The 15353-nt window shown below is 43.5% G+C and overlaps 1 protein-coding gene across 1 annotated transcript in view; it reads left to right on the top strand.

The window, feature by feature from the left end:
• GRID1 (glutamate ionotropic receptor delta type subunit 1) overlaps positions 1-15353 on the top strand; it is a gene marked incomplete at both ends in the record, with an annotated part of 697530 nt that overhangs the window by 675659 nt on the left and 6518 nt on the right. The window contains 2 exons of the mRNA XM_080926245.1: positions 4182-4348; positions 10711-10951. Of these exons, the coding sequence (XP_080782371.1) occupies positions 4182-4348; positions 10711-10951 (408 nt within the window). The remainder of the gene's footprint in view (positions 1-4181; positions 4349-10710; positions 10952-15353) is intronic.

The following is a 15353-nucleotide window of genomic DNA, read 5'->3' as shown; positions in this document are numbered from 1 at the left end:
AGTTGAGGAAAGGCTAAATTCCTATGTTCACGCATTCTTCTTGGAGTCTAAAAACATCCATTATTGAAAGACATTACTGCTTATAAGGAATTGGTGCTGTATCCTAGCATGGGAGATTTCTGAAATAGTCTCAGGCATGGAGAAAGAGTGGTAGACACACTGACCCAAAGAAACCAGAGACTTGACAGGACCCTGAGGCTTGACTGGGTAGCCGAATCAGGAAGTGGAGTGGAAAGAAACCCTGGCTTCGTGTGTTAGTCATTTTCTTGCACTGCTGTGATCATAGCATCTGACCCAAGCAGCATGAGGGAGGAACATTATTCTAGCCTTCAGTTTCAGGGGGATTTCGTTCTATGTAGCAGGGGTAGAATAACAGAATCTTTAAACTCATTGACAGAGTGTGCCAGAAAGTAAAGAGCAAACCAGGAGACAGGGCCTGTATATAACCTGCAAAGGCTTTCTGCAGTAGCCTATAAATATCCCAAAATAGTACCACCAGCTAGGAAGTAAATGTTTAAGGCATTTACATTAAGGAAAAAAACTGAAAGTAAAGGTAGTTATGACAGAAAAGTTCTTTTGGAGTTCAGGAACTTGAAATACTTTGTCCATGATATGCTCAAACCCAGCTTGTATATCAACAGCATCATATAAGAAGATAGATTTATAATTGTTACAATGTATGTAGAAAATTGGTCCTCCCAGGTAACGGTGGCACATACCTTTAATCCCAGCACTCAGGAGGCAGAGGCAGGTAGATCTCTGAGTTAGAGGCCAGCCTGGTCTACAAAGTGAGTTCCAAGACAGCCAGGACTACACAGGAAAACCCTCTTCAATGACAAACAAACAATAATGCTTCTGACATTACAAGAAAGTTTATCCTAGCCTTTTAAAATGAAGGGTGGATGGGCTGGAGAGATGGCTCAGTGGTTAAGAGCACTGTCTGCTCTTCCAGAGGCCCTGAGTTCAATTCCCAGCAACCACATGGTGGCTCACATCCATCTGTGATGGGATCTGATGTCCTCTTCCAGTGTGTCTGATGATAGTGACAGTTTACCCACATACATAAAATAAATAAATAATTCTTCAAAAAATGAAGGATGGAGCTCATTATACAAAGGGTGAAGTAGGAGGTGACAGAGGTATGACTGCTGTGAATGTCTTGACACTGATACATGTAGACATGTGTGGCAGCTAGAACTCACTAACAGCTGTCATTCTCAATGGCTCTAAACCTTAGTTTTTAAGAAAAAGTCTTTTGCTGAGGCTTGGAACATTGGGTTAGGAGAGTTGGCAAGCAAGGTACTAGGAACTGCCCGTCTTTGTTTCCCTGGCACCAGGGTTATAGCTGCCTGGGGCTGCATCCTGATTCTTTTCGAAGTGCTCAGAATCTGAACTCAGGTCCTCATATTTGCACACCAGACATTTTACTGACTGACCCATTTCTCTAAACATTTGGATTTCTTTCTAGTTAGTTCTGAAATATTCATATCTCATAAAGCCTTGGTGTTTCACCAGAAAGATTGTGGTGATACCTTCCAGGTCCAAAATACCCTCCATAAGGGGAAATTTTAGTACTGCATTTTACTCTGGGTAGGGCTAAAAATTCTGGGATATTAATGATCACAAATAAATTTTTATGCTTTGGGTTTTTTGTTGTTTTTGTTTGTTTTGTGCTAAGAATATGTTGCTCAGAATGATACAGATGTTGGCCTGCCCCTTTGCAGTTGGGTCCTGTCACAGCAAGTATCCTTTTACGATTTATTAGTGTTCATACTATGGTATGATCATGTAGACTAGAGAGGTCCAGCCATGATTCCTCAAGCAAACAAGAAAGACAGTGGTTAGTTTGGTCATTGTTTACTTGGGATCACTCATCTGCTCGAGAAGGTAACTTCTTACTTCTAGAGAAAATCCTGAGTGTGTAGCTTGGAGTGGAGGCAAGGACATTGACTTCATGTTTTTCAGATGTTGTGTTCCGTGCAGCCTAGCACAATAGGGCTGTAGATGCAGGCTTTCCCCCTGTGGCTGTGCTTGCCTATCTGTGAGTCTACACACTGCATGCTCATGGATTTGTGTTGAGGGACTCCAGCCACCCCAAACCCACCGAAAGACCACAGGAGCTGTTCGAAAGTCAGTTTCCAGTTGGTTTGAGCCAGTTTATTTCATTTTTTTCTTTGCAAAACATCACTTGTGAAGTAGAAAGGAAGCTGATCTTAATTCTTCCTTCAACATGACATGCCCTTTTGAAATCGTACAAATAACCGTGTCTGATTGTCATGTTGAATTGCAAGCTTGGATGTGAAATGCTCCCTAGTTTGACTGAAGCCAAATATTAGGTCATAAGTAAACATTTTGCAGAGAAACTTGGTACTAGAGGTTGAAAATTTATATCTTTTCATGGGAAAACTTGTTTGCCAGCGGGAGAAAATTACAAAGACTGTTATCTTTCTACGTGGAGGGAGAGAGATGTGTGTAATTTTGCAACCTGGTTCAAAGTCCTTTAAGACTTCTGAGATTGGATTGGCTGAGGAAAGAGGCCTTGATAGAATATTGGATTGGGCAGAGGGTGACAGGCAGTATGTGGCACAGGTGTGTGTCATTTCTTACAAGGTTGTGTGAACTGCTGGGAGAAGCCAGTCCCTAGTGCAGGGGATCATTTTCTGCCCACAACTATTTCCACGGGAAAGAAACTGCCAAGGAAGTAAGACAGCTTGAGTCATGGGCACTTAGGGTCTTAAGAAAAGAAACATCCTTCTAGGTGTGGTATTGTGTTTTTGTAATCCCACTAGTTGGGAGGGGTGGGTAGGGTGATCATGCCTTAAGAGCAGCCTGGGCTATATGATATAATCCTTTCTCAAAACCTTTCTCAAAAATCTCTTCCACCCAAAGGGGAAAAGAAAAATCCAAAAAAATAAAAGCCTGATTTTTAGCATCCATTTACTTCATGAAGAACCTTAGAGGAAATGAAAAGCCAATAAAGGCAGGAACTGGAACAATGCCCTGGACAGTACCAAGAAGCCTACAGTTTGCCAACTGGGTTTAATTTTGTCTATAATGCTTCAGCCCTATTACCAAGTCTACAGCTATGCTTTACAGAATCCAGTGTGAGCCATAGTGGGAGGGACAACAAGGCCAGAAGCATCTGTATGTTCAACAGAGAAAGGAAACTAGGCACTCTGATACATTAAGAATGTTATACAGTATTTTAAGAAAGTCAAGTGACAATGCCTCTTTGGAAGAAGAAAAACCGTTCACATTCCTGCCCAATTTTTAGTCCAATTTAGAAGCACTGCTCAAGATAGAATTGAGTGTCTTCCCTGGAAGGGTTTGAGGGGTATCGGCTAGGGATACAGCTAGTTTCCCAGTGGAAGAATCTGCAACTGTCCTACTGTATGGAAGTACTAGGGCTAGAAACCTACTCTTGATAGAATAAGAGGATCTAATTTAAAGCCAGTCTAGACAGCACAGCAAGGTTCTGTTTCAATCCCCCCCTACATACAACAAAGAAATTAAAAGGTACATGTGTGTGTACATTGAGTCAGAGGGCATAAACTTATCCTCAGGTCAATGCAGTGAAAGGCAAGTGGCAAAAGCCTTGCATATTGTTGTAACTATCAGGTCCCACTCCATAATGGGACCTTCCTATGCATAGCAAACTCTAGACATGTGCCTTTGCTTGGTATTCCATCTTGGCAACCCAGAGGCACTGGACTCATGCACATGTTCATGGTAAGCAAGACTTAACAGTCCGGAGGTTATTAATAATAATAAAAAAAAACCCGCAATCCTCTCAGCATTTATATTCTCCAGGGAAGAGATTTACCCCACCCACGTGGTATTATGAGCCCCCTAAAACTCTACTTTGTAATCTTAATTGCCAAATGTCACTATCTACACTCCCTAAGGGTGAGTGTACTAAATTGAGAAATGGGTCAATGTCACTGTGACGTACCTCCAGCTCCTCCTCTCCACCTGCCCTATGAACTGCAGATGGATCTACTAAGATGAGTGGTTTAAATCAGTGGCATATGTACACGTCAAAGATGCTAGGAGAACTGTTGTACAGAATGAGTGGGACCACTTAGAGGAGTCCCTGGAACCTAGCAATTGAGATGTCACACTGCTTGAAACAATATAGCTACATAGCCATGCCGGGCTTCATGGTGATTTGGGTCTTTCAGGCAAAGAAGGGGAACTACGCCTTTCTGTGGGATGTGGCCGTGGTTGAGTATGCAGCCCTGACAGATGATGACTGCTCAGTGACCGTCATCGGCAACAGCATCAGCAGCAAGGGCTACGGGATTGCCCTGCAACATGGCAGCCCCTACAGGGACCTCTTCTCCCAGAGGTAGGCACAACAACAAGACAATTCCAGCAGCCTTGGCAGCTGGAACAGAGGAAAAACCTCCTTCTATGACATAAGAGCTATCATCAATGCATTCACTCCTCCCATTTTTCTAAGTACTAGGAAGATGTAAGTAGATCACATCAGTGCACCGTCAAACAGTGTACCATGAGTGGGATTGGCATAAGAAGCCATCTGAAGGGACCCAGAAATACTTCTCACAGGTAGTAATACCTGAGGCACATAGGAGTCAGTCAGATAAATTAATAAATAGGATCTGGGGAAGCTAAACAACCCCCCCCCCTTTTTTAAAGTATGAGCCATCCATGTGGGGATGCAAAGTAAGAGTCAGAGAAGCAGACTGTCTTTATCATCCTGGCTGGATGAGATAGAGGCTAAAATCCTCTGGGGCAAGAGGTGGACCTTGCCCTTTGTTGTTATGAGAGGCAGACCTCTCATTTCCTTTCTTCCCCATTTTCCCAACACCAAAAGTAGGCTTCTGGGTTTCTGTGCCATCTTCTGAGAGTTAATTAATTCTGATTTCTTCTCATTAATATTAGGGAAACTCAGGAACATTGTGGAGAAAGAGGAGGGATGATTAAATAGACAGGGAGTTTTCTACTGTGTGGAACTAAATGGATGTCACCATCAGAAACCAATGCAGCATGTCTACTTTGAACTTGTGCTTATTTCCCATGTGATTGTTGGTATGAGTTTGTCCCTTGAGTCTTCTTAATTCTAGACTATTGGGCATGATCAAGTCACAAACTGTTCTTCTTTCTTAGAATAACAATCTCTCTTTATTTCATATTGGTTCTTTGATATATCCGTTTATATGGTCTGAATGACCTGGATTTAAGCAGGGAGAATAGATTTGAAGGGTATTGGTAAACTCAATGCCCATTTTCTTGTAGCCGGTTTACCAGCCAAGGCTCTTATCTCTCAAGAGGTCTAGCCTCAGACCCTCAGATTGGACATATTTGTGACATGGCATCCTGCTGAGGATGAATGGAATTAGAATTGAGGAGATTGAAGAAGTTCTAAGGGAAGGTTCATCAAAAAACTCAACAAGAGGGGGCAGGAACATTGTCATAAACCTGTCCTTTTCTAGATTTCTAGATTGAATCCTCTTCCACAGGATCAGCTAAGCCTCAGATTCACCAAAGAAGACTGAGAAGTAGGGTTTACAACCAATGTAGTCAGTGCTGTGTTTGCCAAACTTGGTGAAGGTGTAAGAGCAGGTAAGGTAAGTGTGGCTGTAGGTTTTCTCCAGAACTTCACATATATATTCCATACCTTACTTTGCCCTCTGGAGTGGAGAACAGTGAGAAGGGAATAAGAGGCATCTTTCAGTTCTTCAAATTAAAAGTATGAAAAATCTTTGGGATTCATAATACAGTGGTATTTCTGAAGTTTATACATGTTGATTTTTCCCAGATAGGAGTTTCAGGGTGATTGCATGGACCATGAGCCTGCAGATATCTTTGTAGAGCAGATGGTAAAGGAACCCATAAGGCAAGTGGAACAGCAACACCCAAACAGCCAGTGAGTCTCAAGATAGTGCTCATAAATGTATGAGACCCATTAGTGGAAAGTAGGAGGCCCCTGAGCTAGCTCAGCTAAGTTTCTCCTGTAAATCTGCAGATATAAGTGCAATATACTAGGAAAGAAGAAAGCAGATGTTGACTACGAAGTTTGAATCTTGACAACTTTGTCAGGTAGACTCAGGGCAGCAATGCAGTTAGGAATACCCAGACTGGGTCAAAGGAAAAGTGAAAAATCCTCAAAATGGAGAAGATGGAGATGAGTTAGAGAAGTGCTGCTCCCCTCTATTACCAATAGCTGTGTTGCCTGCTGAAGGAGTCAGGTCTTCTTTATATGGCTGCATTGGTTAGTAGACCACAGCCAGCATGCAGTCTCCCTCCCATGCCAGTCATCATCATAAAAAGGGAACTTTCCATGTCTTTCTTGCAAGAAATAACACCCCTTCTCAGTTTTATCAGAAGACTCTGTATTCAGAGGACTGTGCTAACCTTCAGCAGTATTGTCATGTGTCTCTGTGGCATTGCCTCTTAAAGAACTGGGAGTATCCCTCCTTCCAGTGCACAGGCATCTATCTGCCTTTTAGGGGAATGCTCCAGTCTTTATTTCTAACTTTCTGTTACTATTAGTTCTAGAAGAGGTTCTGTTACACACTGCAAGCTCATTGTGAGCAGCCTTTAGCTTGAATGTGCCTCAGAAAATTGAAGTGGGCTGCTTCGGGGAACAACACACTATGCTTTTTGAATAAGGGCCTGCATTGTGTAAGTAATAGATTACAGGCTTATCTACAATTTCTGTGGTTTTCTTTCCCTTCATCTTAGGAGTCAAGCTATTTGTTTGTTTTGACAGAGGCTAAGATGTAGATGTAAGTCTACATGGTGTGGGGTTATGTGCTGTAACAGTTTTGCAGACCACAGCATGCAGAGTGGGCATTCAATAAACATTTAACAACTTAATAGTCATTTATTGAGCACCTACTGTGTAGCAGGCTCTACAACTATTGAATAAAGGAAAGCACCTGCAATTATATCTGTCTAGAAAATAGAGAGCCCAGCTTCAGGAAATGGCTCTTATCACTCTGGTTCCTCATAAGTAGGAGTATAAATTGTAATAGTGCACATTAGGTTAGCCTCATTCTTGAAGGCATTTTGTTCCCATGACTTGTTTGTCTTGTTACTTCTATATTTATACTTTCTTGTTCTGTTGCTTTTTTTTTTTAATTCTGTGTTTTTCTGTAAGTTGCCATATATTTTTCCTGAAATAAGATATGCCGTGGAAGATACCTACAGCTATGAAAGGAAAGGTCAGAGAATGTAAGCAGCCTACCTGATGTTGTCCAGACATGTTGTGTGTAGATTTTGCTCTCCCATGTTAAGCTCCAGGTGGACCAAGCTACCAGCCCTACCCAGGTTCCTTTGGATCTGTTCATGAAACACACACACACATACATACATACACACACACACACACACACACACACACACACACATACACACACATACACACACAGCTTCTAAGCCTTCCCTGGCTACTGTGCCCTTCTTTATACTCCCAGCTTAGCACCCTACATCTGCCCTCAACCTAGTTATGTTTCGAACCTCCCACCTGTTACCCTAGGCTCAGTCGTGGAAGTGGCCAATGGCCACTCCATTCCATTCTCATGACTGGTGGCTTTTCTTCCTCTGAAGCATTCCTCATTTCTTTTTCCTTTCCTGCATCTGCTAGCCTGCCTGAAGAAAAACTGGAAGTCCTGCCTACTCTGTCCAGCTAATTGGCTACTATTATCTTTATTGACTGATCCAGAGCCAACTGGGGAACGGGACTTTCAGCAGTCACAAGCAGATTTCCAATCAAGGCATCAGAATCACTCCCTACACAGAAAGCTTGAGATCAGATCCTACAGTACATTCAGGGCCTTGTCATCCCCCTGGTCAGAACTTAACCTCTGTATAACAGTCTGTTGTCATAGAAAGAGCATGGCCTCCCATATCGCTAAAGGCCCAGAGCTGAAGAAGAGCATTGATCCTTTCTAAGTGCAGCTTTGGGCAAGTCAGGTAGATTCTGTGCTGAGGCCTACAGAAAATAAAAGGGACATATTAAGCATTGCTTGGCATGCAGCTAGGCAGATTCAATCACTATAAATGACTTGCCCTTACAGTCTTCTCTCAGTAACAGGTAGCTCCTACAAAGACTGTCTTGAGAAGTTGGTCAATATGGCCATCTGGCCACACAACTACTAACTAGTTTTATGGAAGCAGTTAGTACTCACTGTATTATCACCTAATGACCACTGAGATGGGCACTTTTATTCACTCTCAGATATTGTTGACTAGGGGGTGAGAGTTGAGAAATTCAGAATCTGGATTAGAACTAATCTCCATCAGTGAAAATTTGTATTTATAAACACAAAGCTATGAATTCTTTGTGGTTAGCAAGTGGTTCAACCATTAGCCTCCTCCTGGGCCCTGGCAGCCTGAATATTTGCATCCTAGCTCTGCAACTTACAATAAGCTCACCCTACCCATCTTAGCCACCAGAGACTTAACAAAGGCCGGTGGGCAGGCGCACATGCAGTTTCCAGGCCTGAGCAAAGCCATACATGATAGTTAGCAGGATTCTAGCTGCTCAGTTCATCATGCCACGCCCAATTATAGACTTGTGGGTTTCAGGGACATTCTGAGAACAGCCACAAAACACCCGGATGTGCATGTAAATCAGTGACCTCGGGTACTGTCGCATCCCAGGCATTTCCATACTCCAAGCCTTTTTCGATTATCATTCCTCTAAATCACTTGCTGGATAGTTTTATAATTTCACCATGGCCCTTTCATCTTTGGTTTGTTTTCATTGTTCAACAATACATTCACACATTTGTTGACAGAATAAATATCTGCTAACAAGTAGCTTTTGTTATGATATTTACTAAGCTTGCACGTGGAAAACATGGAAAGTTTCTACCCTGTTTATTAGAATGGGAGCTATGAATCTATAACACACAGATGAAATCAAACCCTGCTCTGTACTGACCCTGGTCTTTCCCCGGTAGTAAGAGGCTATTCCAGGATGGATCTGTGATATAGACATGTCCAGGGATACTCTCAGGCTGTTGTTGTCCTTTCTGTTCTTTAGATACAGATCCATGTATGGTATGCTGGTCCAGACTCAGACCTGTACATATAAGTCCAGGGCAGAGGCTACACAACTCCCCAACTGAGCTTCTGCAGTTCATTAACTGCACACATACCCAGAGTCCAAGGAGGTTGCTACAGGTATTATCAGCTAAATACATCTCCAAGGACCTGACTCAAAGACTACTTCAGTTGGAAAGGCTTCCCTATTGTGAGTCTGGAAACTACCAGTTATAACTGTCGAATTCATTTGTGTAGAACCCTACAAATCCACAAAACACCACAATTGTATAACCCACCACCATGAGGATTTTTCCCACCATTATTCACCGAGACCCCCTCACTCACCCTGGTAGGGCTCACACCCTAGACTGTCTGTTTTCAATGTCTTCATCCTGTGCCTCACTCTTCCTTACTCTCCTCTCTACAGCTCTACTGCTGTCTTGCAGCTGCTTAATCACAATGATATCTTTGCACCAGACAGAATATTTACACATATTCTAGTATCAATTGATGTCATCCTCAAAGTGACTATGGGAATGTATTTCGCCTATCCATGCCTTGATTTCCTTCTCTGTAAAATAAGACAATAGAAATCAATTCCGGAGTGTTGGCATCAAGGATTCTGAAAGATCTTGTAAGAGTATAAATACACAATGCACACAGAGACAACTATATCACTACTTGAAGCTTCATGGTCCATCATCCTTTAGTTTAATTTGCCTTTGTCTCCTCACAACCCTTCCTTAAGTCTCCAGCTTAAAACATATGTGGCTTCCTGACTCAGCTTCATTTCCTCATGTTTGCCATAACTTCTGACCTTACGCTGTAGACCTTATTGACTTAGGGCTGGTGTTTGTATCTTAAGACAATAAACTTAGCAACACTGAGCATTGCTCTTGGCATAGTGCAGCATCTTCTTAAGTCAAACGGAATAAAGAAGGATAAAATGACTCCTGTTAGGACAGACAATATAGAAAAGTGGAGTTTCCATTTTCCAAATTGGATGGGACAAAAAAGAAATGTTTTAATATTTTGGATTTTTTCTTTCAATCTGAAATATTTTCATATATGTACTGGGATATCTTGAATGGAGCTTAAGTATAAACATGACATTCATTTATATTTCATATGTATTATATACATATAGCCGTACATAATCTTATATAATGTTTTAAATAAGTTTCTGCATAACAAGGTTTGTTTTATTGACATGGAAGAGAACGAATGTGGAATTTTCCATTTGTGGTATCATGTAGATACTCAAAAAGTTTCAGATTTTGAAGTATTTTGGATTCCTGACCCTGGAATTAAGGATGCATGATTTTCAGATGTTACGCTTTCACTGAAAACAAATTTATGACTGTGAGCACACTAAGTATGCATTCTTGGGTTTGCCTCCTTCATTTCTGTGTCTCCCAATCTTATCCTGAGAATTTCATCTGCAATCCACGTGCGGAGCCTGACATGCTTCGTCACTGAGCCACTGGTTCAGGAGGGAGAGGAAACAAATGCCATTATATGTTCTGAGAAGAGGACTTTGTGTGCAGGCAGTGTGCAGAATACCTCAAGGAATAACCTAACTCTGAGAATCGCTCTGATGATTCGACAGTGAGCATGGCAGACCAGTGGTAGGACCGTACAGCTAAGCTGATGACATCAATGGCCATGGCTCACCTGTGTTGTCTCTTGCAGGATCCTGGAGCTGCAAGACACAGGGGACCTGGATGTGCTCAAGCAGAAGTGGTGGCCACACACAGGCCGCTGTGACCTCACCAGCCATTCCAGTGCCCAGACTGATGGCAAATCCCTTAAGCTGCACAGCTTCGCTGGGGTCTTCTGCATTTTAGCCATTGGTCTCCTTCTCGCCTGCCTCGTGGCTGCTCTAGAGTTATGGTGGAATAGCAACCGGTGCCACCAGGAGACTCCCAAAGAGGTTGGTATCTTCATAGCCTTGCCATAGTCCAGTGGCAGGGTGTCTCCATGGGCCATTTATTTGGTGGGTGGTTTTCTTCCAGATAGTATTTATCTGAATCACCTTGTCTGGACCCAGCAGCATTGGATATTGGGGGAATATGTCATATTTCATTTTGTTTTTAAATAAATAGAGAAAATGTAGGGGGTGTTGTCATGTTTGAACGAAGTGCCAAAGGACCGGCCAAGGCCACTAAAGTCCTGTATTTATCTATAGAGCAGGTACAGCATGGGCAGCACCAGAGAGCCCTTCCCCACCCTGCCCCGTTCATGTGCCTCCACCCTGACCTGGAGAGACCACCTGTAGGGTAAGAGAGGAGCCCGCATTCCTTCTTGGTTCTCTTTGGTGTCTCACAGAGCTGTAGGCCCAGTGGCCCCACTAAGGCTTCCCTGAGCCCCCTGTAACCCTTGGTTTCACAAAGCGTAGTCTTGCCACCATGGGACATACTGGAGCTCTGTCCAGACTCTAGGTTCTGGGCACTTCTCCCACGTTCTGCACCAACCACTGCTGAGTCTGTCCCTTGACACGTGCATCGTATTTGTTCTTCAAGACCACTTTCTGGTTTTGTTTTTGAAATGAACTTCTTTAAGGTAGTGCCCCTCCCCAAAGAGATGTCAAAAAAGTGTCACTTTGTGATGATCCCCTGCCCACAGAAACATACACATAGGCATCTATGGGACAAGCTTAGGCACTTCGTCCATTTGTAGTCACTTCCTGCTACTCACACCCTGGCTTCATCAAGAATCAGACTTCAGCTTATAGATTCTGTAGAGGCTTCTAGAGATAAATCTTAAATAAGAAGCCATAAAAGCAGCTGGCATTCTGTCTGAAGGCAACCCTGATTCAGAAGTTTGCCTGATAGTCCTTATTTTATTTTTACTGGAGGTCAAGGTGACGCTCACGTACATTAATTGGCTTCACGGGTGGGAGGTCAAGGAGAAAAGCAAAATAAACCAGGGCAGGAAACACAAGCAGGAAGGAGAGGGTAGAGTGGGGTGATCTCACTTAGCCTGGTTGGAGTTGGAGCTGCTACCATTAAACCGCAGCACTGGCTCATCCTGGCATCTGTTTCTGGGATCTTCCATGATTGGCTGACTGTTCCCTCATCCATCAATCTGCAAGGGAGGCCCTGAGGAGGAAGGCAATGGCTGTCCCCTGCCCCTTGGACTCAGTACTCACATTTCAGGCAGTAAGTTTGGTGTTTTTTTCTGTGGGTGGCTGGCACTGCTGAGTCAGCACCAAAGTGTTCTCAGGACATCATCTGTCTTCCCCTTAGGACTTCCTAAATCTCCATGGAAGGAAAGGAGGAAGAGAAGGAAGGAGAGGGGAAGGAAGGAAGGAAGGAAAAAAGGAAGGAAGGAAGGAAGGAAGGAAGGAACTTTGGCTTTGCCACTATCCTGATTGCTCTCCTATCAGTCCTAAACCATAGAAGGGAAAGATGTGAGCAGGGACATGGGATCAAGTTCATTGTGTTTTTGGAACTAGGAGGCCATGTCTACCTTCATTTTTATCCCTTTAGAGACCCTAGTACAGTGATCATTTCAGTTGTGCTCACACAGAATTAGAGAGACAGACAGACAGAGAGACAGAGACAGAGAGACAGAGGCAGTGATAGAGAAAGAGATATAGAGGGAGACTGAGAGACATAAATAGAAAGGTGCAAGCGAACAGAGAACACAGAAGACCACCAGACCACACACTGTTTGCTTCTTCCTTGCCAGCACCTCTTCCTGCTTTCTCACTCCTGCATCAGTCTGCACCCTCTGGGGGATACACTTTCAGCTTGTGCTTTCACAGTGTGGGCAACGCAGAAGAGACGGGGGCAGCACAGTAGCTGCTCTCTACCTTCCCCTCCTGTTCAAATGGGCTGCATGGGAACCTTTCCCATTTTTATAGGTTCCCAATTTCCAGATAAAGTTTATCCCATGTTCCTTCATGTCTGCACAGACCCTTCTTCTCCCTCCCACGGTACTTCTCACCTCTTAGGCAGCTGCAGCATAGCTCTCCAGCCTCTATCTTCTAGATTTTGCTGTCCTGACATAAGCAGTGAGAACCACAGAGGGGCCCTATCCTAGACAGCACACAGTAGGGCCATGGTGTTGGGGTAAGGAGTGGTTGGTGAAGATTATTGGGACTTGAAGATGTGAGAGTGGATCAATAAAAAATTGGTAGAAACCACTGACCTGGAGATAAGATGGGAAATTTGTATTTTGAACAAGGTAAACAGAGCTAACAGGAAGTAAGGGCATGAAGGAGAAGCCAGTAGAAGGATGGGGGCCTCCTTCTAGTGTCTCAATGCTGGGGTGAGGGGTTTGAACCTGTCATCAGGAGCAGAGGATGGACCTGAAATGGCAATAATTTAGAATTCTATCTTTAAAACTGAGGTGAAATAATGAATGTATTTAATTTAGATCCCTTCCCATTGCTGCTGGCCCTTGTTTTATGGAGCAGCATTACAATTAGTTGAGGTTATCTGGAAACTCTTGGAACGTTTCATTTGGGGATGCTTGCTATATTTCTTAAGAGCTAAAAAAAAAAAAAAAAAAAAAAAAAAAAAAAAAAAAAAAAAAATCTGTCTTTGGGTGGAGCCCAAGTTGTGTTTAATGGGTTGTGCTGCAATGTCTTCAGAGTTTAGACACCTTTTTAGGGAAGAGTAGTAATGTGCAATCAACCTCTTAATATTCATGTGCATTTGACTCATATTTTTTCGGAGGAATCAGACAATTATGTAGTTACCCAATGCAGGTGAGTGCACCAAGCTCTCAGGGATGCAGTTAAGAGCCACCCGCTAGATTTATGGGGGATGTAGAATCGTTGCTCTGAGGATGAAATATTCATGAAATACAGATGAGAACTGCACAAATGGGAGCTGACATGAAGAGTGAGGGATGAATCATCCATCACTGGGCTGCAAGTTGGAATTCTGGTTTCTCCCTGTCTTGCTCTCCCTGCACCATGTTTCCATGGATGACGGTGGCTGATGGAGGACAGAATAGCTGGCGGAGAGAGAGAGAGAGAGAGAGAGAGAGAGGAGAGAGGAAAGGAGGGAGAGAGAGAGAGAGAGAGAGAGAGAGAGAGAGAGAGAGAGAGAGGAGAGAGGAAAGGAGGGAGAGAGAGAGAGAGAGAGAGAGAGAGAGAGAGAGAGGAGGGAGGGAGGGAGGAAGGGAGGGAGGAAGGGAAAGAGAGAGTGAGAAGGAGGGAGGGAGGGAGAGAGAGGGAGAGAGGGGGGGAGAGAAGGAGAGAGAGAAAGAGAGAGAGAGAGAGGAGGGAGGGAGGGAGGGAGGGAGAGAGAGAGAGAGAATGAGAGAGGAGGGAGGGAGGAAGGGAGGGAGAGAGAGAGAGTGAGAGAGGAGGGAGGGAGGGAGAGAGAGTGAGAGAGAGAGAATAGCAGTGACCCCTTTCTTCTGACCTAGGGCCCAGCATCTGTGTCGATGCCCCTCAAGGCTGCTTCCCTATGGGTGAATCGAGACCAGGAGACCTTTCGTTAATTTCATACCCTGATTTACTTCCATCCTTTGCTATACAAACTGCACAGTTTTCTTAACCCTAGTCAACATTTAAGGAAGGCTTCCTTATTACAGCTCAGAAATGACAGAGAACAAGGCTGACACGTGGATGATAGGTTGGTGGGCTTGTCACAGGGCAAGGACACTGTGCTTTCTCGAGGTGTGCAGGGTCATTAATCATTAATTAACCTAACATCTTCCAAAAGATTTTTTAAAAATAGGGGATGAGACTCAATTGTTCTTTGGGACAAATTCTAGCAAAACATCCCTTAACCTTGGTATTTGTCTTCTGTTAAAAACTGAGAGCAGTTGTCAGATAGTTTAGTGCATTACAGCAATCATCCCAGTGCCCTCCAGTAAGAAGACACCAGTCAAACCCTTCTGAGCTTCCAGGGACTAAACACCAACCAATGAGTACACATGGAAAGACTCATGGCTCCAGTTGCATATGTAGCAGAGGACAGCATTTTCTGGCATCAGTGGGAGTAGAGGCCTTTGGTCCATTGAAGGCACATTTTCCCAGTGTAGAGGAATGCCAAAGCACTGAGGTAGAGAGGGTGGTTGGAGAGGGAGCACCTTCATGGAAGCAAGGAGAGGGAGAGGGAGGATGGAAGTGGGGGAAAGGGGATAACATTTGAAATGTAAATATGGAGAACAGCCAATTTTTAAACAAAAAGAAGGAAGTGAAAAATTACACAATGTTGAGTATCGTAAAACCAGGTCCTAGATGAAGCCATTTTTGTCTGTTACCATTGCCTATTTCCTTTCTTATTGGTAACTTTTTACCTCTTTCTGCTTCAAGGTCTCCAATATGCATTATTTCTGCATCTGAGTTGCTTTGCCCACTCTCTGGAACA

The sequence above is a fragment of the Micromys minutus genome (genome assembly GCF_963924665.1).
Source record: "Micromys minutus genome assembly, chromosome: 12".
NCBI classification, from domain to species: domain Eukaryota; kingdom Metazoa; phylum Chordata; class Mammalia; order Rodentia; family Muridae; genus Micromys; species Micromys minutus.
The sequence above is the reverse complement of the archived record's forward strand: the minus strand, read 5'-3'. Positions and strand labels throughout refer to the sequence as shown.